At 61.0% G+C, this 18,943-nt stretch overlaps 3 protein-coding genes across 3 annotated transcripts; 2 read left to right on the forward strand and 1 right to left on the reverse strand.

The window, feature by feature from the left end:
* Positions 1 to 4,529: 4,529 nt before the first annotated feature.
* TMEM190 (transmembrane protein 190) lies at positions 4,530 to 7,289 on the forward strand. Its single transcript, XM_054539083.2, has 6 exons — positions 4,530 to 4,667; positions 4,848 to 5,104; positions 5,184 to 5,219; positions 6,632 to 6,757; positions 6,841 to 6,925; positions 7,013 to 7,289. Exons 2-6 carry the CDS (start codon positions 5,047 to 5,049, stop codon positions 7,239 to 7,241), a joined length of 534 nt encoding a protein of 177 aa, XP_054395058.2. The 5' UTR covers positions 4,530 to 4,667; positions 4,848 to 5,046; the 3' UTR covers positions 7,242 to 7,289.
* A 1,024-nt stretch (positions 7,290 to 8,313) lies between these two features.
* On the reverse strand, positions 8,314 to 13,481 carry TMEM238 (transmembrane protein 238). Its single transcript, XM_024236633.3, has 2 exons — positions 12,880 to 13,481; positions 8,314 to 8,437 (listed from the first exon to the last, which is right to left on the reverse strand). Exon 1 carries the CDS (start codon positions 13,415 to 13,417, stop codon positions 12,887 to 12,889), a length of 531 nt encoding a protein of 176 aa, XP_024092401.1. The 5' UTR covers positions 13,418 to 13,481; the 3' UTR covers positions 8,314 to 8,437; positions 12,880 to 12,886.
* Positions 13,482 to 14,966: 1,485 nt separating this feature from the next.
* Positions 14,967 to 17,526, forward strand: RPL28 (ribosomal protein L28). Its single transcript, XM_002829788.6, has 5 exons — positions 14,967 to 15,120; positions 15,503 to 15,591; positions 15,722 to 15,845; positions 17,082 to 17,200; positions 17,396 to 17,526. Exons 2-5 carry the CDS (start codon positions 15,511 to 15,513, stop codon positions 17,483 to 17,485), a joined length of 414 nt encoding a protein of 137 aa, XP_002829834.4. The 5' UTR covers positions 14,967 to 15,120; positions 15,503 to 15,510; the 3' UTR covers positions 17,486 to 17,526.
* Positions 17,527 to 18,943: the final 1,417 nt, after the last annotated feature.

Genomic DNA, 18,943 nt, shown 5'->3' on the forward strand with positions numbered 1-18,943 from the left:
AGCCTACCCAGGCTCACAGCGGGCCAGCCCCAGGCATGGCGGCAGAGGAGACCCGGGATTCACGACAGAGCAAGCAAGGGGCAGAGATACCAAGCCATGTCCCCGAGAGCCCCCAGACCTACATGGCAGGGAAGGACGGGATGGGACTGAGAGCACGGAGGTGGTAGGGGCTCTGAGGCTCCGTGCAGACCCCCTCGTGCCAGCCTCCGAGACTGTGCCGGGCTGGTTGGAGGCTTCCCCTTCCCAATCCAGCACCACTGGAAGGGCAACTGCTCAGGTCCCCAAGGAGGTGAGGTCACAGCCCCCCCACGGTGGGACATGACCTCATCGCCTCAGGTAAGAGCTCTCTCATCCTCTCTCTGGTCTGTCACAGCCACCCCTTTCAGGGCCCCCCAGGGGCCCTCCCCAGCACTGGCTCCTGCTGGGACCCAGGCCTCTGACCACTGGGTCTCCGCCCCTCAGGGGGCCTGCTTCCGGCTGAGTCAGTGTGGGGGGCCTAAGGCTGCGTCAGTGAGGGGAGAGCTGACGTAGCCCCCCCCCAGACCGGCGGGGCCAGCCAAGGTGACTCAGGCCACCAGCTTGGGGGATGGACTAGCCCGAGGGTATGGGGGACTGGCCTGGGGCCAGCTGGGGAGCATGAAAAGGGTTCCGGTAATGCCAGCCCCATCCACCTACAGGGACCAGAGCCCAATCCCCCAGCCCCTCCTCCCTCAGACCCCGGAGTCCAGGCCCCCAACCCCCCCCACCTTCAGACCCAGGAGTCCAGGTCCCCAACTCCTCCTCCCTCAGACCCAGGAGTCCAGACCCCCAACCCCCCACCTTCAGACCCAGGAGTCCAGGCCCCCAACTCCTCCTCCCTCAGACCCAGGAGTCCAGGCCCCCAACTCCTCCTCCCTCAGACCCCGGAGTCCAGGCCCCCAGCCCCCCCACCTTCAGACCCAGGAGTCCAGGTCCCCAACTCCTTCTCCCTCAGACCCAGGAGTCCAGGCCCCCAGCCCCTCCTCCCTCAGACCCAAGAGTCCAGACCCCAGCTCCTCCTACCTCAGACCCAGGAGTCCAGGCCCCAGCTCCTCCTACCTCAGACCCAAGAGTCCAGACCCCAGCCCCTCCTCCCTCAGACCCAAGAGTCCAGACCCCAGCCCCTCCTCCCTCAGACCCAGGAGTCCAGGCCCCCAGCCCCTCCTCCCTCAGACCCAGGAGTCCAGGCCCAGCCCCTCCTCCCTCAGACCCAGGAGTCCAGGTCCCTAACCGCTCCTCCCTCAGACCCAGGAGTCCAGGCCCCCAGCCCCTTGTCCCTCAGACCCAGGAGTCCAGGCCCCCAGCCCCTCCTCCCTCAGACCCAAGAGTCCAGACCCCAGCTCCTCCTCCCTCAGACCCAGGAGTCCAGGCCCCAGCTCCTCCTACCACAGACCCAAGACTCTAGACCCCAGCCCCTCCTCCCTCAGACCCAGGAGTCCAGGCCCCCAGCCCCTCCTCCCTCAGACCCAGGAGTCCAGGCCCCAGCTCCTCCTACCTCAGACCCAGGAGTCCAGGTCCCAGCTCCTCCTACCTCAGACCCAGGAGTCCAGGCCCCCAGCCCCTCCTCCCTCAGACCCGGAAGTCTAGATCCCCAGCTCCTCCTCCCTCAGACCCAGGAGTCCAGGCCCCCAGGCCCTCCTCCCTCAGACCCAGGAGTCCAGGACCCCAGGCCCTCCTCCCTCAGACCCAGGAGTCCAGGCCCCAGCCCCTCCTCCCTCAGACCCAGGAGTCCAGGCCCAGCCCCTCCTCCCTCAGACCCAGGAGTCCAGGACCCAGCCCCTCCTCCCTCAGACCCAGGAGTCCAGGTCCCCAACCCCTCCTCCCTCAGACCCAGGAGTCCAGGTCCCCAACCGCTCCTCCCTCAGACCCAGGAGTCCAGGCCCCCAGCCCCTCGTCCCTCAGACCCAGGAGTCCAGGCCCAGCCCCTCCTCCCTCAGACCCAGGAGTCCAGGTCCCTAACCGCTCCTCCCTCAGACCCAGGAGTCCAGGCCCCCAGCCCCTTGTCCCTCAGACCCAGGAGTCCAGGCCCAGCCCCTCCTCCCTCAGACACAGGAGTCCAGGCCCAGCCCCTTCTCCCTCAGACCCAGGAGTCTCGACCCCCAGCCCCTCCTCCCTCCTGGACCCAGGAGTCCAGACCCTAAATTCTAGTTCAAGAAAGGTAGAGGAGGATCTTGTGGCCCTTCTGCGCTTTGGGGAGCATGTGTGGGGAAGGTCATGGGTCTGGGACAAATCCGGGGTCCCAGCCGCTGCCAGTTTCCTGTCTCGTCTGGGTCCCCAGCCCTGGTTTGTGGGCTCAGACTCCATCCCCGCAGTGTGGCTGCAGGAGGTACAGGTAGATGGGGCGGGTGCAGAGTGACAGGGCTGGGAGTTACTGGCAACTCCTGGGTCTGCCCAGGCCAGGGTGGGACACATTGGGCTACTTCTGTGCAAACAAGAGAAAGAGAGAGAGACAGAGCAAGAGATGAAGATCAGAAAAGAGACCCAGAGGCAGGACTGGGGAGTCCCAAGAAAATGACAGATGACAGAGACAAACACAGCTGGAGAGTCAGGGGCAGCAAAGGCCCCAGGAGGCAGCCAGGGCTGCGGAACCCAGTGGAAGCTAGAGACCAGCTTGGAGGCTCGGAAACAGACTGGGCAGCCAGGGCCCAGGCCCTGGGGTGGTCACAGACACTGGGGAGAAGCCACGGGGACGTCGGGGATGGCCAGGGAGTCCTGGCTCCCGCGCGGCCCCCAGGGGAAGCCGAGCCGGCAGGGTGTGAGGTCAGCAGGTCCCAGGCTGTGTGTGTGTCCGTCTGTCAGTCCCTGGGGGGTCCTGTCTGGCCTCTGGGGGGTGACGGGGCAGGCCGGCCACAGAGGCAGCCCAAACCTGTCATTAGCGGTGAGGGCCGTGACGGCGGGGCCCCCCCAGTCCCAAGCCGCGGTCCAAGGCCAGGCGGCCCCGCCCCCCACCCCCTCCTTGATCCCTGAGGAATCCCGGGAATTGGGAAGTGGGTCCAGATGATGTTGACACAGGAAACGGTCAGCAGCTGCCCGGCCTCAGCCCCACAACCCCTCTGACCCCCACCCCCGGCCCCCTGCAGAGCCCCCTCTAACCTGTGTCATCTCTGACGAAGGCAGCCCGGGGCCCACTCAGTACCCACCAGGATGTTTACAGGAGAGATGGGTAACACAGGGAGTCACCCCACGGGCCTTCCTGATAAATGGAGTCTGGCTCCTAGACCATCCACCCAGACTCACAAGTTCAGGCCCCCAGCCCCTCCTCCCTCAGACCCAGGAGTCCAGGTCCCCAGGCATTCCTCCCTCAGACCCAATTCTGGCTCCCATCCCCATCCTTCAGACCTGGGAGTCCAGCCCTCAGCCCCTCCTCCCTCAGACCTAGGAGTCCGGGACCCCCCAGCCCCTCAAGGCTCCCTTAGACCCACGAGTCCAGGCCCCAGCCCCTCCTCCCTCAGACCCAGGAGTCCAGGACCCCCCAGCCCCTCAAGGCTCTCTTAGACCCAGGAGTCCAGGCCCCAGCCCCTCCTCCCTCAGACCCAGGAGTCCAGGCCCCCAGCCCCTCCTCCCTCAGACCCAGGAGTCCAGGCTCCAGCCCCTTCTCCCTCTAATGCAGGTGTCTGAGTTTCCAACCCCCTTTTCCCTCAGATGCAGGACTTCTAGCCCAGAGACTGTCCCAGGGAGCTGAGACTCCCTCCTCACTGTGCTGCAAAGCTGAGTGGATGAGTTGGGGTGCACTAGGGATTATGGTCCCAACCCAGCCCCCCATTCCGGCTTCCTCTTCTTGGAAGCCAAGTTTTCTCCCAGTCACTGGGGAATGGTGGGGGGAATCAATGTGGAAGCTTCAGGATCTCCATTTGGCCGACTCCTTCCCACCATTCTCTAACCTCTGTTCACAGAAGGGAAACAAATCTAGGAGGGAAATGCGGGCTCCCTGCCCAGGAGCCACCATTACAGTCTCCAAGCAGCTCTGGCCCACCAGTCCCTCAAACTCAGCAGGGGCCCACATGGCCTGTCCCCTTCCCTGTTTTTTTTTTTTTTTTTCTTTTTTCTTTTTTTTTTTTTTTGACACAGAGTCTCACTCCTTCACCCAGGCTGGAGTGCAGTAGCACGATCTCGACTCACTGTAACCTCCACTTTCTGGGTTCAAGCAACCTCCACCTCCTGGGTTCAAGCAATTCTTCCTCAGCCTCCCAAGTAGCTGGGATTACAGGCAAGTAATCACCACACCCAGCTAATTTTTGTATTTTTAGTAGGGACGGGGTTTCCCCATATTGGCCAGGCTGGTCTCGAACTCCTGAGCTCAGGTGATCCGCCTGCCTTAGCCTCCCAAAGTGCTGGGGTTATAGGCGTGAGCCACCGCGCCCAGCCCTATCACCTTCCCTGCTAAACATTCCCTAGACAGCAGGCCTGGCGGGCCTGAGATGAAAAGCCTTTCTCAAGACCCCTGGACCAGGAGACCCCCGGACTTAGGCTCCGGCCCCTTGTCTCATCCCCCTCCCAGGTCTTCTTGTTGCCAGGGGGACCTTCCCTAACAATGGGGCTCAGTGAGGCCTCTGTGTCTCACAGCTCCCCTTCCCCTGGTTGTTAAGGCGAAAGACTCCCTAGCAATGGGGTTTCCTGAGCCTTTGGGCCACCCGAATCCACCTTCTCAGGTATCAGTTTCCTTAGGAAAGGAATTCCCTAGCAAGGCCTCCCAGTTCCCTACCCCTCAGGGCGCCCCGGGTGATATGGAGACACACCCCAGACTCCCACGCCCTTCCAGACCTCTCTTTCCCGCCACAAGTGGCCAAGGAGGCTCTTCTAAACCTGAGACGCCCCCACTCTTCCACCAGGTCCCTAAAGAATGGACACCCTAGACCAGGCATGGCCAGGCTGGTGTGAAGCCCCCCCACCCCCCTTCGTCCCCGTCACTGCGCGGACTCCCTAGCAACAGAACTCAGAATCCTGGGGCCTGGCGGGCGGGGCCGGTTGCTGGGGTGATGTCCTGTAAGGCGTCTTCCCACAGTGGCCCCAGAGGTCTGGGGAGGCGACATGTTGGGCTCTGGGATCCTAGTGCTGGGCCTGCTCCTGCTGCTGCAGGGCTCGGCAGGTGAGGGGCTGGTGCGGCGGGGGAGCTGAGGAGGGACGCCCGGCCCCACACAGCCCTAACACTGCCCTTTCTCTCGCAGATGGAAATGGAATCCAGGGATTCTTCTACCCATGGAGTGAGCAGCCGCTGAAATACGGGGTCACCCAGGGAGGGGAGCCCAGATCAGACCCCTGAATCTGAGGGAGGAGGAGCTGGGGGCCTGGACTCCTGGATCTGAGGGAGGAGGGGCTGGGCCTGGACTCCTGGATCTGAGGGAGGAGGGGCTGGGGGCCTGGGATCCTGGATCTGAGGGAGGAGGGCTGGGCCTGGGCTCCTGAATCTGAGGGAGGAGGGACTGGGTCCTGGACCCCTGGGTCTGAGGGAGGAGGGGGGGTCTGGACCCCTGGATCTGAGGGAGGAGGGGCTGGGGTCTGGACCCCTGTGTCTGAGGGAGGAGGGGCTGGGCCTGGACCCCTGGGTCTGAGGGAGGAGGGGCTGGGCCTGGACCCCTGGGTCTGAGGGAGGAGGGGCTGGGCCTGGACCCCTGGGTCTGAGGGAGGAGGGGGGCGGTCTGGACCCCTGGGTCTGAGGGAGGAGGGGCTGGGGCCTGGACTCCTGGATCTGAGGGAGGAGGGGCTGGGTCCTGGACCCCTGGGTCTGAGGGAGGAGGGGGGCGGTCTGGACCCTTGGGTCTGAGGGAGGAGGGGCTGGGCCTGGACCCCTGGGTCTGAGGGAGGAGGGGCTGGGGGCCTGGACTCCTGGGTCTGAGGGAGGAGGGGCTGGGCCTGGACCCCTGGGTCTGAGGGAGGAGGGGCTGGGCCTGGGTCCCTGGGTCTGAGGGAGGAGGGCTGGGGCCTGGACCCCTGGGTCTGAGGGAGGAGGGGCTGGGCCTGGACCCCTGGGTCTGAGGGAGGAGGGGCTGGGCCTGGGCCCCTGGGTCTGAGGGAGGAGGGCTGGGGCCTGGACCCCTGGGTCTGAGGGAGGAGGGGCTGGGGCCTGGACCCCTGGGTCTGAGGGAGGAGGGGCTGGGCCTGGTCCCCTGGGTCTGAGGGAGGAGGGCTGGGGCCTGGACCCCTGGGTCTGAGGGAGGAGGGGCTGGGCCTGGGTCCCTGGGTCTGAGGGAGGAGGGGCTGGGGCCTGGACCCCTGGGTCTAAGGGAGGAGGGGCTGGGCCTGGACCCCTGGGTCTGAGGGAGGAGGGGCTGGGCCTGGGTCCCTGGGTCTGAGGGAGGAGGGCTGGGGCCTGGACCCCTGGGTCTGAGGGAGGAGGGGCTGGGGCCTGGACCCCTGGGTCTGAGGGAGGAGGGGCTGGGCCTGGGCCCCTGGGTCTGAGGGAGGAGGGCTGGGGCCTGGACCCCTGGGTCTGAGGGAGGAGGGGCTGGGCCTGGACCTCTGGGTCTGAGGGAGGAGGGGCTGGGCCTGGACCCCGGGGTCCTGCACAGAGTAAGCACCAGGAAGGCAGCCCAGGAGCGTGGCCTTGGCATCCCGTGTATGAGGCCTTCAGAGCGGGGCGCTGTGATGAAGCAAGCCACTGGTGGTTGGTCCCCAGGCTGTGAGGGTGACATATGGGACCGGGAGAGCTGTGGGGGCCAGGCGGCCATTGATAGCCCCAACCTCTGCCTGCGCCTCCGGTGCTGCTACCGCGATGGGGTCTGCTACCACCAGCGTCCAGACGGTGAGGGCTCCTGGTCCCAGGTCCCTGGGGGGTGGGTCTGGCGGTCGGGAGCCCCGGGTCTTAACCCTTCCTCCTTTCTCCAGAAAACATGCGGAGGAAGCACATGTGGGCGCTGGTCTGGATGTGCAGCGGCCTTCTCCTCCTGAGCTGCAGCATCTGCCTGTTCTGGCGAGTGGGCCTGGGATAGGGCGGGCGCCTTCACCCCCGGGGGAGGGTCCGGCAGAGGGCGGGGGCTGAGCCGTCTGCTCCCTGCAGGTGGGCCAAGCGCCGGGACGTGCTGCATATGCCCGGTTTCCTGGCGGGTCCGTGTGACCTGTCCAAGTCCGTCTCGCTGCTCTCCAAGCACCGAGGGACCAAGAAGACGCCGTCCGTGGGCAGCGTGCCAGTCGCCCTGTCCAAAGAGTCCAAGGATGCGGAGGGTGGCACCGAGGGGGAAGGGACGGAGGAGGGTGAGGAGACAGAGGGCGAGGAAGAGGAGGATTAGGGGAGTCCCCGGGGGACTGCTCAATACAGATATGGTGGACGGATGCGTGTTCTTTTCTCTGAGAGCCATGGGGAGCAGGGGGCACGGTGCACACAGAGGCTGGGGTAACAGGTGGGGGCTGGAGGGGGCTTGGGGATGGAGGCTTAGGGGGCCCCAGGCTGTGGCTGTGGGGGTGTGAGCTGAGGGGGACCCTGGAATGAGAGAGATCTGGGAGGTAAGTGGGGAGGATCTGAGCTGAGGGGGATCTGCGCTCATGGGGGTGTCCTGGGCTGTGATCATGGGGACCCTGGACTGAGGGGATAGAGGTGTAAGAGTGCTGGAGTGCGGGTCTGAAATGAGGGAGTTGGGGGTATGTGGGGGTGGCGGGGTCTGAGGGGTGCCTCGACTGGACGGGGAGAGGGGCACGCTACAGCCGTGGAAACGTGCCCCTCAGTCTCCTACATGGAGTGCCAGTGACTGACAGTGCCCCCCGCCCCCACCCCAGATGCACCTAGATTACCATGGGCTGCTCTCCACCAATAACTGAGCATGGCAAGGCAAGGGGTGGGGGTTCCGGGTACAGGTGCCTTTTCGAAGGGCAGGGGCCTCCCTCACGGATGATGACTTCAGCTCCCAGCTCCCCAGGGGCCAGCGGCAATTTTCTTGGAGGTGCGGCACAGTCTAAGACTAGTCCTACCCATCCCTCCCTCCCTCTCCCTGCACCGAGCTACCCTTCAAAAGTGTTTCCCCAATACATATCTTGCAAGTCCAATTTGTCTCCGTGTCTGCTTCTCAGTGAACCCAAACTCACACGGGGATGTCGCGGTAGAGTGGAGGGTCTGGGATGATATCCTTATCCCCCGCCCCCTCCCTGGTCCCCTCTGAGAAGGAGCCAGCATAAGGCTAGGCTCCTATATCCCCAGGGCTCCTGGTCTCCCCAGGGCAGGGGCAGCCTCACCTCAGGTATGGCCAGGCCCACCTGGGTGCTAGGCCCACCTGGGTGCTAGACCCACCTGGGTGCTAGAAGGAAGCAAGCCACCTCGTCTCCATTCCCACCCCAGCAGGGTCCCTCTCCCAGACAGACATGCAGCGCTAAGGCAAATCTGCTTTTTATCCAAGTGAGGAGGGAGAGGGGACAGGGAGCGTCCGGCTGGCCACGGATGTAGGGGCAGCTGCACATCTCAGTCCGGTCCTGACAGCTGAAGCCGAGGGGTTGTCTGCAGGAGGGAGGGTGGAGTGAGCGACTGCTCAGGAACCCCTCCCATCCCTGTTCCGGGCTCTCTGCCTGGGGTGGCAGAGGCAGGGAGCCCCATCCACCCGCCCTTGCCGCTCACATGGACTCACACACTTGCTCCTTCGCCCTGCATGCTCCCATTTGCTGAGTGTGTGCACGCGTGTGTGCCTTTAACGCTCTGAAATCAACGGGTAGAAGACAGGGAATGCGAGCCAGGGAGAGGCGGAAACGGGGAGACGAAGACATGCAGAAGGGGAAAGACAGAAGCACAGGGACAAAGAAAGAGACCTGGGAGACAGAGACACAGAGACAAAGAGTGAGAGAGAGGGAAACAGGCAGACACAGAGAAGACAGAGGGAGGCCGGGCATGGTGGTCCTCATCTCAGACCCTCACTCCAGCATTTTGGCTGCAGGCAGGAGGATCACTTGAGCCTAGGAGTTTGACACCAGCCTGGGTAACATAGGAAGACCCCGTCTCTGGTACCTGTAGTCCCAGTTCCTTGGGAGGCTGAGGTGGGAGGATTGCTTGAGCCCAGGAGATGGAGGCTGCAGTGAGCTGTGATTGCACCACTGCACTCCAGCCTGAACAACAGAGCGATGGGGGTGGCTCTGCCCGGCTACTCATGGTGGTCTCGGAGGTTGTGGGGGCTACCAGAGCCAGAACCTGTGGGTCCCTCTGCTAAAATTCAGGTTCTCTGTCTTTCATGTGCTGGAAGCTGCTCACTCTCCCCAGTAAACAAGAGTCCTGGGTTTGAACAGGCCCATTTTCCTTGTAAGTGGGGCCTAAGTTCGAGTCAGTGTGGTCTGAGTCTTTGGTGGAGGCTCCAAGAGTGGAGGCCTGTGCAGCTGTGTTAGGTGTTTAAGCTACGTAAAGGATTCTCGTCTCCCCCACTCCCCTCCCCTCCCCTCCTCCTCCCCTCCCATCCTCTCCTCTCCTTTCCTTTCCTCCTCCCCTCTCCTCCCCTCCTTCCCCCTCCCCCCTCCCCTCCCCTCCTCCCCTCCTTCCCCCTCCTCCTCCCCTCCCCTCCTCCCCTCCTTCCCCCTCCCCCCCTCCCCTCCCCTCCTCCCCTCCTTCCCCCTCCCCCCCTCCCCTCCCCTCCTTCCCCTTCCTCCTCCCCTCCCCTCCTCCCCTCCGCTCCTTCCCCCTCCCCTCCCCTCCTCCCCCCTCCCCTCCCCTCCTCTCCTCTCCTTTCCTCCTCCCCTCCCCTCCCCTCCCCTCCCCTCCTTTCCTTTTCTTTTTTTGAGATGGAGTCTTGCTCTGTTGCCCAAGCTGGAGTGCAGTGGCACGATCTTGGTTCACTGCAACCTCCGCCTCCCAGATTCAAGTGATACTCCTGCCTCAGCCTCCCTAGTAGCTGGGATTACAGGCGTCCACCACCATGCCTGGCTAATTTTTGTATTTTTAGTAGAGACAGGGTTTCGCCATGGTTGCCAGATTGGTCTTCAACTCCTGACCTCAGGTGATCCACCAACCTCGGCCTCCCAAAGTGCTGGGATTACAGGCATGAGCCACCATGCCCGACCTCATAAAGAATGTTCTTTGCTTTTCTTTCTTTTTTTGAGACGGGGTCTCACTCTGTCACTCAGGCTGGAGTGCAGTGGCGTGATCTTGACTCACTGCAGCCTTTGCCTCCCAGGTTCAAGCAAGCAATTCTCCCACCTCGGCCTCCCAAAGTGCTGGGATTACAGGCGTGAGCCACTGTGCTCAGCCAGGATTTCCAAAGGTAACAGTAACTACAGGTGCTTATGTTTGCATTCTATGCCAAGCTTCATGTTAGCTTACGCTTCGCCCGTGCAAGCAGATGTTCATGCTTTCTTACCCCAGTTCCTTCTCTGAACCACAGCACATAGCATATGATTGGGGTGACTATTTCCCCAAATCTCACAAAGAATAATATATAACTGGTAGCATTCTGGATGCATAGGAGAAAAGTTAATTCCAGCCGGGCGCGGTGGTTCACGCCTGTAATCCAAGCACTTTGGGTGGCCGAGGTGGGCGGATCACCTGAGGTCGGGAGTTTGAGACCAGCCTGACCAACATGGAGAAACCCTGTCTCTACTAAAAATACAAAATTAGCCGGGTGTGGGGGTGCATGCCTGTAATCCCAGCTACTCGGGAGGCTGAGGCAAGAGAATTGCTTGAACTCGGGAGGCAGAGGTTGCGGTGAGCCGAGATTGCGCCATTGCACTCCAGCCTGGGCAACAAGAGTGAAACTCCGTCTCAAAAAAAAAAAAAAAGTTAATTATTTACCTGCATAGAATGTCCTAGGATAACAGGGTTTAATTCTTTTACCAAACCCCTATTTGAGAAATGGATTCAGTCACCCAACCATCCATGTGTCATTAAATGTCATTAAATGCATTCATCCACTCATCTGTGTACTTATCATTCAGCCCCAACCATCTAATCAACTACCCATTCACCCATCTACCTATCTATCCAGAGAGCGCGCAGAGGCTGGGTAATCCCTGACTGTCCTATAGATAGTCCTATGGACCAGCCAAGGCCCCTGCCCCAAGGAGTTCCCAGGTGTAACCACAAGTTAAGGTGCCCCGGGGAGGTGACACAGGTACCCTCATTCCTTTTGTTCAGTAGGAGTCTCTGAGGCTTCCCCAGTACCATGCTGCATGGGTGAGGCCGAGGACACAGAGAAGTATCAGGAAAGGCTCTTGCCCCTTTATCAGGCAGGGCTCCCTCTCCAACCATATCTATTCATGGTTCATTCCCCAATTCACCACCTACCCACATCTACCCATTAAACAACCCATCCATCCATCAATCCAACCACATCCCTGCATCAACCAACCCATGCATTCACCCATCCACCCACCCACCCATCTGTCCATTCACCCGTCCATCCACCCATCCATCTACCCATTCACCTATCCATCCACCCACCCATCTATCCATTCACCCATCCATCCATCAAACAACTCATCCATCCACCCACCCATCTATCTACCCATCCACCCAGCCACCCACCCACCCATCATCCATTCACCCATCCATCCATCAACCAACTCATCCATCCGTCCATCCACCCATCCAGCCATCCATTCTTCCATCCATTTATCCATCCATCCTTTCACTTCCCTACCCAACCATCAACCTTTCCTGATTTCACACTTTTTGCTGGGCAATGCTAGGAACAAGGACGCTAGGGACCTAGGTCTTACCCTCAAGGCACTCCCTGTCAGGTGGGCGAGACAGTAACAACATAGACACAGCACATGGCCATACAAGCAGCAAGAGGGGTCACTCAGACAATATGAAGACCCAGAGAAATTGAGTTAAATCTTAAACACGTGGGAAGTTTTCTGGGTGGAGTGGAGACAGCCAAGGGCACTCCCGGTATAGAGAAGAGCAGGAACAGGGACCAACTGGCCATCTGTGGACTGAGAGACACCATTAGTGCAGGGAGGCAGGAGAAATGGGGCCAAAATATGGGGGGTCCACAGGCCAGTGAGTGCTTCAGTTTAACCAAAGGTGAAGAGGGAGCCACAGCAGGTCTTTGAGCAGAGGCAGGCTAGCTGGAAAGATGTGTTTAGGAAAGAGATAGAAGGTAGAGGGGAAAGGGGAGTGAATGTGTGGTGGCTTCATTTCTCCTGCTGTTGGTCCTTCTTACTCCTCCTTTCCCATGCCTACAGGTCAGGAGAATCCCAGCTCCTCCACCTACGTGTTGTGTGGCCTTGGGCAAATGTGGCGCCTTTCTGCGCTTCAGTTTCCTCCACTGCAGAATGGGGATGGTAATAGTAGTGACCTCGGAGACCAGTTACATCGAGAGGATTAAATGGGGCCTGGGCTGGGCTCAGTGGCTCACGCCTGTAATCCCAGCACTTTGGGAGGCTAGGCAGAGCAAATCGCATGAGCTCAGGAGGTGCTCATGCCCGGCAAGGTGCCTAGGCAGAGCAAATCGCATGAGCTCAGGAGGTGCCTAGCCCGGCAAGGTGGGGCGCGCCTGTATTCTCAGCTACTTGGGAGGCTCAGGTGGGAGAACTGCTTGAGCCTAGGAGGTCGAGGCTGCCGTGAGCTGAGATCACGCCACTGCACTCCAGCCTGGGTGACAGTGAGAGATCCTCTCTCAAAACAACCCCAAACGACAACAAAACAAAACAAAAAATGGAGCCTGGTGTACCTGGAGGCTGGGGCTCTCCCCGTGCGGGGGGCCTAACTGTGTGACTCGGCCCCCACACTTCCCATCGCCAGGGGTAGGGTCTCACAGCCTCCCCCACGTATGCACCTGTGCTTGCTGTGTCTGCGGTTCTCCGCCACAGTCTTCCCGTCCCGGTCTCCACCCCGCCCTGGGACTCTACCTCCCCATGGCCGCTCTCTGTCTCCATCTGTCCATCGCTCCCCCGTCTGTCTTCATTCCCGTCCCTCCCTCGGTCCCTCCGTCTCCCCGCCCTGCCCCGCCCGCCCCTCACCTGGGCCTCACTCGCTGCCGGCGCCCGCCACCCCGGGCCCGGCCTCGAGCGTGGAGAGCTGCAGGCGCACGCGGCGGGAGCCGGCGGCGGGCGGCGGGGGCGCGCGGGCGGCTCGGCGCGCTCTCCGGGAGCCGGGCGCGGGGCGCTGGCCCGCGGCGGCGGGCGCCGACCAGCGGCGGGAGAGCTTGCGCGCCAGGCGGGCGAGCGCCGAGGGCCGCAGGCCGTAGTCGCGCTCCAGCTCCTGGCGCGAGATCTCGATGTTGCCGGTGTACCAGAGGATCCAGCCCAGCAGGCTCAGGAACACCAGCAGCGCGCCCGAGTAGATGAGCAGGTCCCCGAAGTCGCGGCCGCGCACCTGCAGCTGCGCGAACACGCCAGTCAGCAGCGCCGCCATGCCCGCCACGTCCAGCGCCACGGCCAGCAGCAGCGCCATCCGGCAGCGGCCCAGGCCGGCCGCGGGTGCTGGCGCGGCCGCCGGCGCGGACGGTGCACCCGGCGTGGTCCCCTGCGTGGCGCACACCGCTGGCGCCGCCGCCATGGCCCTGCACCGCCGCCACTGGCGCCCAGAGAGAGCGTTCCGGGGTGCGGCCCGGCCCGGGGCGGGGTCAGGGGACGGCGCCAGGTGTGCCAAGCTCCCGCCTGGTCACCTGAACCGGGCTGGGCGCGAACCGGCCCGGCCGGGGTTACCCTGGCCGTGGTTTCCGTGCAGGGGCTATTGCTCAGAGGCCTGAGCTGGTGGTAGCCAGGCGCACAGCCACGGGTGCCTAGGGCCCGTGCCACCCAGGGAGGTCACACATGGCCAAAAATCAGGGCATTTTAGTGGTGGCAGCGTGGGACACTCGGAGCCAGGCGTGGCGTTGTTTCTGCTCAGTGTCCGCCTCCCGAAGCCTGTGTAGATCAGACAGTGCAGATCAGACAAGGCCCTTAGACACCAAGGAACTCGGACGCGAGAACCAGTAGTCGGGGTGATCTAAGAGGGGAAGCTCCGGGCTCCGCGGAAGCTGAGTTTCCTTCACTCAGCCCGTGTCTTCTGGGGTCTCCTGTGTACCCAGAGAATGAAGCTACGGGCACAGAGACGGACGAGACCCATCAGGTCCAGAGCGCACCCGTGGAGGAAGCTGGGCGAACCCCGACTGTCCTATGGATAGTCCTATGGACCAGACGAAGCCCCTGCCCCAAGGAGTGCCCAGGTGTAACCGCACGTTAAGGAGCCCTGGGGAGGTGACACAGGCACCCTCATTCCTTTTGTTCAGTAGGAGTCTCTGAGGCCTCCCCAGCACCATGCCGCGTGGGTGAGGCCGAGGACACAGAGAAATATCAGGCAAGGCTCCTGCCCCTTTAGGGTGGCCCGGACAACGGATCATAACCTCCCAGGGAGCTGATGGGGTGTGACAGGCACACCATAGGCTGGAGGCACAGGTGGAGGGCAGGGAAGAGGACTGGCAAATCTATAGAATCCTAAAAGGAGCCCAGAGCAGCTACATGAAAATCTCCCTCCGTCCAAACAACTCTCCCTTAGAGAGCATCCGCGCTCCCCTGGGGTGGCAGTCTGCGAGAAGTTTTCGTGTAGGTTCTCCCCAGGGTTAAACAGTTTAACAGTTTTATTTCAAGAAAACCCTGGGCAGGGCGAACTGCAAGGGGGCTGCCGGGATTAGCCGAGGGATTCCGAATGAAGACGGAGTATTTCCGAACATACACACCTCTCCCAACAGCGTTTCCGGAGGGTTCCGAAAATACCCGAGCGGGCCTCGGCGCCCTCATTGGCCATCACCTCGAGGGCTTACGAAGACCGGAAATATCCAAAGGTGCCGGGGCTAGGCTTATATAGTTCACACATTCACCAGTTCATTCATAAAACAAATGTTTGTTGAGCGCCCATGATATGCCAATCACAGTGACAAGCGCTGGGTGAGCAACACCGGAGAGACAAGGCTGAGGTATGGGTCCCAGGACCTCTCGAATTGGAGCCACTCGGAAATCCAGAGGTAGAGTTCCGAAAACTTCCGAACGGTCCTCGGAATACGCTCTCGGCCCTCTAACCGAAGAGTTCCGAATATTCCCGAGCGTTGAGCGATTGGTCGGCGGGAGTAGCCGAACATCATCGAGCCGCCTCGGAGGTGGGGACCGGCAACTCCCGTCGTGCCCGCCCAGAGAGGAAGCGGAAATGCGTGTACGGTATTAAAGGCGTCGCCCCGCCCCTTGCGTTCCTCTTTCCGTCTCAGGTCGCCGCTGCGAAAGGAGGTGAGTGTGCGTCCTCCTGGCGTGGTCGCCATCTCGCGCCCGCCGCGCATTCCCTCTCAGTCCTCTGCCTGCCCTCTTCCCTTGCACCTCAAGGATCATTGGCGGACCCTAACCCCTCCCCCTGAAGTCGTTGTGAATTTTCGTTATTTTCCCCTCACTCTCATTCCCCGCGGTTAGTCTCGGCTGCCTGAGTTCGGTCCCGCCGCCTTAGGTCACTCAGTCCCGCCTGACAAGAGTTCTAGGTCGCTGACTGCCCTTAGGAGTCTCCCATTCACCCAAGTTCCCAGTCGCTCTTTTCCTCTGCTGTCCGAGCGGTGCCCGTGGCTCAAAGCCGGTTTAGTTCTCTGTGTCTGACGCTTTCCATGTGCCCGTTTCCCCGTAGCCGCCGCCATGTCTGCGCATCTGCAATGGATGGTCGTGCGGAACTGCTCCAGTTTCCTGATCAAGAGGAATAAGCAGACCTACAGCACTGTAAGTGGGGCCCGGATGCGTGGCTCCTGCGGGAGGAGGGTCCTGAGTCCCTGACTCTGGGTCAGAGGGCGGGACCTTCGCATGTCTCCGGGTCGCCTCTTCACGATGCCTTGTGCCGCCTCCTTCCCAGGAGCCCAATAACTTGAAGGCCCGCAATTCCTTCCGCTACAACGGACTGATTCACCGCAAGACTGTGGGCGTGGAGCCGGCAGCCGACGGCAAAGGTGTCGTGGTGGTCATTAAGCGGAGATCCGGTGAGTTTTGTCTGGTTTGGGCCAGAGAGCGGCCCCTTTCCCGGGTCAGGGAGCTGTGATTTTTTACTCAGGCAGGAAGAGTGGTAACTGCCATCGCGGCGGGCATCCCTGGCGCCAGGGTGTTGGTCTGGGAACCCGCTTCCCTCTCGGCCGACTTGCCAGCTCTGTGAGCCGCGCGCGTCTGAGCCCTTGTCCTCACCTGTAAAGTGGAGAAACGGAAAAGGACCTGAATTTCCTCGGTGGTTGTTGAGAGTTAAGGCACAGGGTTGATGTTTTCAGATGAAATTCTCAAAGCAAGTCAGGGTGGGGATGGATGGGTTCATCCCACAGGTGGGAAAATTGAGGCACAACAGGGGAGGGGCCCTCGCTACCACACTTACGAGAGGACAGGCTGGGTTGGTCGCAGCCATTTGATTCCCATTTTGCCTGTGTAGATTAGAGAAGAGGTCTTGAGGACCCCACTCCATACATTGTGCTGTCAGGTGCAGGCCTTTTTGGGGATTCCCTGAGTGTTCATGTGAGTCGGGGGTCTCTAATGGAGGAGTCCAGCTTCACATGTGTTCTTGACAGGGCTGTATTTTGTTTTTTTAGAGTGAGTTTTTCTCAGGTCCTTGATTGGAACTGCCTCAGAGCCAAGGGTCCTTTTATTCAGTGGCAGCAACAAACGCAGTCTGTTGGCTAGTGATCCTCCTGTCTCAGGGACACGTAGTCCAGGGAGCAGCCAATTGCTTGGCACCTGGGGACCCCGTTCTGGGGAGTCCCGAAAGCGTTCCCCTCTTGGATTGCCGAATACATGGGTGGCCCTTCCTAAACTAAGGGTCTGGCCTGAGTGAGGCTGGGCCTCTCAGCCAAGCTGATGTTGAACCACTGCTGTGGGGATGGGCCTGGGGTTCCTGAGAAGCTGTTCATACCCATTGCCAGGAGCGTGGGCTCTGGCTGGACCTGGATCAGATCCTAACTGAAGCAGCAGCTTCCTGGCATGAGAAAGGAGTGTTTTGGTGGTGGACAGAATTGGGCTATGAGTGTGACAGAAGCTGTGTCCTCAGTACTCTGTGATGATGAGTGAGCCTCTGTGAAATGGACAGGTGAGGAAACAGCTACCTGCTAGCCTGCCCAGGCGCCTGCCATGGGCCCAGGGTGCTCAGCTTCTCAGTGTGAGACTGTCCACACCTGCGAGGTGCGCTAAAGGTGCGGGTTAGGTGGACTGACCCCAGGACCTCCCTGACCCCCAACCAGGCCAGCGGAAGCCTGCCACCTCCTATGTGCGGACCACCATCAACAAGAATGCTCGCGCCACGCTCAGCAGCATCAGACACATGATCCGCAAGAATAAGTACCGCCCCGACCTACGCATGGTGAGCTGGGGTTTGGGGATCAGGCTGAGGGAGACTGGCCAGTGCTGTGGGGAAGGGCCTCCCACTACTGGTTGCAGTATGGGCTGGAGAGGGATGGATTCTTGCTTTCAACCTACTCCCCACCCCCCAGCATGGGCCTAGGGGGCGGCTTGTGGAGTGTATGAGCTGAGCCTTGCTCTGCTCCCCCGCCCCCAGGCAGCCATCCGCAGGGCCAGCGCCATCCTGCGCAGCCAGAAGCCTGTGATGGTGAAGAGGAAGCGGACCCGCCCCACCAAGAGCTCCTGAGCCCCCTGCCCCCAAAGCAATAAAGTCAGCTGGCTTTCTCACCTGCCTCGACTGGGCCTCCCTTTTTGAAACGCTCTGGGGAGCTCTGGCCCTGTGTGTTGTCATTCAGGCCATGTCATCAAAACTCTGCATGTCACCTTGTCCATCTGGAGGTGATGTCAATGGCTGGCCATGCAGGAGGGGTGGGGTAGCTGCCTTGACCCTGGTGAGGGCAAGGGTCACTGTCTTCACAGAAAAAGCTTTCTGACTTGTGATCGAGACCTACTGTTCCATTGTGAGGTGGCCTGAAGAATCCCAGCTGGGGCAGTGGCTTCCATTCAGAAGAAGAAAGGCCTTTTCTAGCCCAGAAGGGTGCAGGCTGAGGGCAGGGCCCTGGGCCCTGGTGCTGTAGCACGGTTTGGGGACTTGGGGTGTTCCCAAGACCTGGGGGATGACAGACATCATGTGAGGAAGATGAGATGACTTTTGCATCCAAGCAGTGGGTGCAGCCACACTTGGAGGGGATGGGCTTTACTTGATGCAACCTCGTCTCTCAGATGGGCAACTTGGTGTGTGGTGGCTTATACCTGTAAGGGAGGTGGCAGCCCCAGGGTACAGCCAGCAGGAATTGAACAGCCTTAGCATCGTCCCCCTACTCCCAGCCCTCCAGGTGTCCCCATCTCTCCCCTGTCTCTTTGAGCTGGCTCTTGTCACTCAGGTCTCAGCTCAATGGCTGCTCCTGGGCCACCCTGTCACCCAAGCTTTCCTGATTGCCCAGCCCTCTTTCCTTTGGCCTGTTTGCTCCCTAGTGTTTATTACAGCTTGTGAGGCCAGGAGTTTGAGACCATCCTAAGCAACATAATGGGACACCGTCTCTAAAATAAAATTAGCTGGGTGTGCTGGTACGCCGCCTGTGGTCCCAGCTCCTCAGAGGTTGAATAGAGGCTGAGGTGGGCGGGGCACTTGAGCCAAGAGTATGAGACTGCAGTGAGCCCATGAGCCCCACCACTGCACTCCAGCCTGGAAGACACCATGACACGCAGTGAGGCCTGGATGGGGAAACAGTCCTGCTGTTGATCCTCACATGTTTCCTGGGCACCTAACTCTCTTGTCAGCCACTGCCAGGGGCCAAGGATCCAGCATCCAGGGCACCCCTGGTTCCTGCCATCCTGGGGTACCCGATTCAAAGAAGGACTCTGCTCCCTGTCTGAGACCACCCATGGCCCTGACTGAGGTAAAGGGACTGTCAGGGCCTCGACTTGCCATTGGTTGGGGTCATAGAGGGCTGGGAGCCCTGCGTTTTGAGGCAGACTACTGCCCTTCTGACCTCAGTTCTGCCTGCTGCAGCCTTGCCCAGCTCGAAGGAGAGCAAATCTGACCACTTCTTGCCAGCCTCTGCTGTGGATTACCATATCCTCTGTCCTTCCATTAGTTGGGGCTGTTAACTCAGATTGAGAGGGGTTGCCTTAAAACTGAGTT

This window comes from Pongo abelii, chromosome 20 (genome assembly GCF_028885655.2).
Source record: "Pongo abelii isolate AG06213 chromosome 20, NHGRI_mPonAbe1-v2.0_pri, whole genome shotgun sequence".
NCBI lineage: Eukaryota > Metazoa > Chordata > Mammalia > Primates > Hominidae > Pongo > Pongo abelii.

Bases quoted from the DNA above. Each gene is read 5' to 3' on its own strand.
- TMEM190 (XM_054539083.2), top strand. From the start codon at position 5,047: ATGTTGGGCTCTGGGATCCTAGTGCTGGGCCTGCTCCTGCTGCTGCAG. The intron at 5,105-5,183 runs GTGAGGGGCTGG...TTTCTCTCGCAG, and splicing joins GCTGCTGCAGGGCTCGGCAG to ATGGAAATGGAATCCAGGGA. The intron at 5,220-6,631 runs GTGAGCAGCCGC...GTTGGTCCCCAG, and splicing joins GGGATTCTTCTACCCATGGA to GCTGTGAGGGTGACATATGG.
- TMEM238 (XM_024236633.3), bottom strand. From the start codon at position 13,417: ATGGCGGCGGCGCCAGCGGTGTGCGCCACGCAGGGGACCACGCCGGGT.
- RPL28 (XM_002829788.6), top strand. From the start codon at position 15,511: ATGTCTGCGCATCTGCAATGGATGGTCGTGCGGAACTGCTCCAGTTTC. The intron at 15,592-15,721 runs GTAAGTGGGGCC...CCTCCTTCCCAG, and splicing joins ATAAGCAGACCTACAGCACT to GAGCCCAATAACTTGAAGGC. The intron at 17,201-17,395 runs GTGAGCTGGGGT...CCCCGCCCCCAG, and splicing joins ACCGCCCCGACCTACGCATG to GCAGCCATCCGCAGGGCCAG.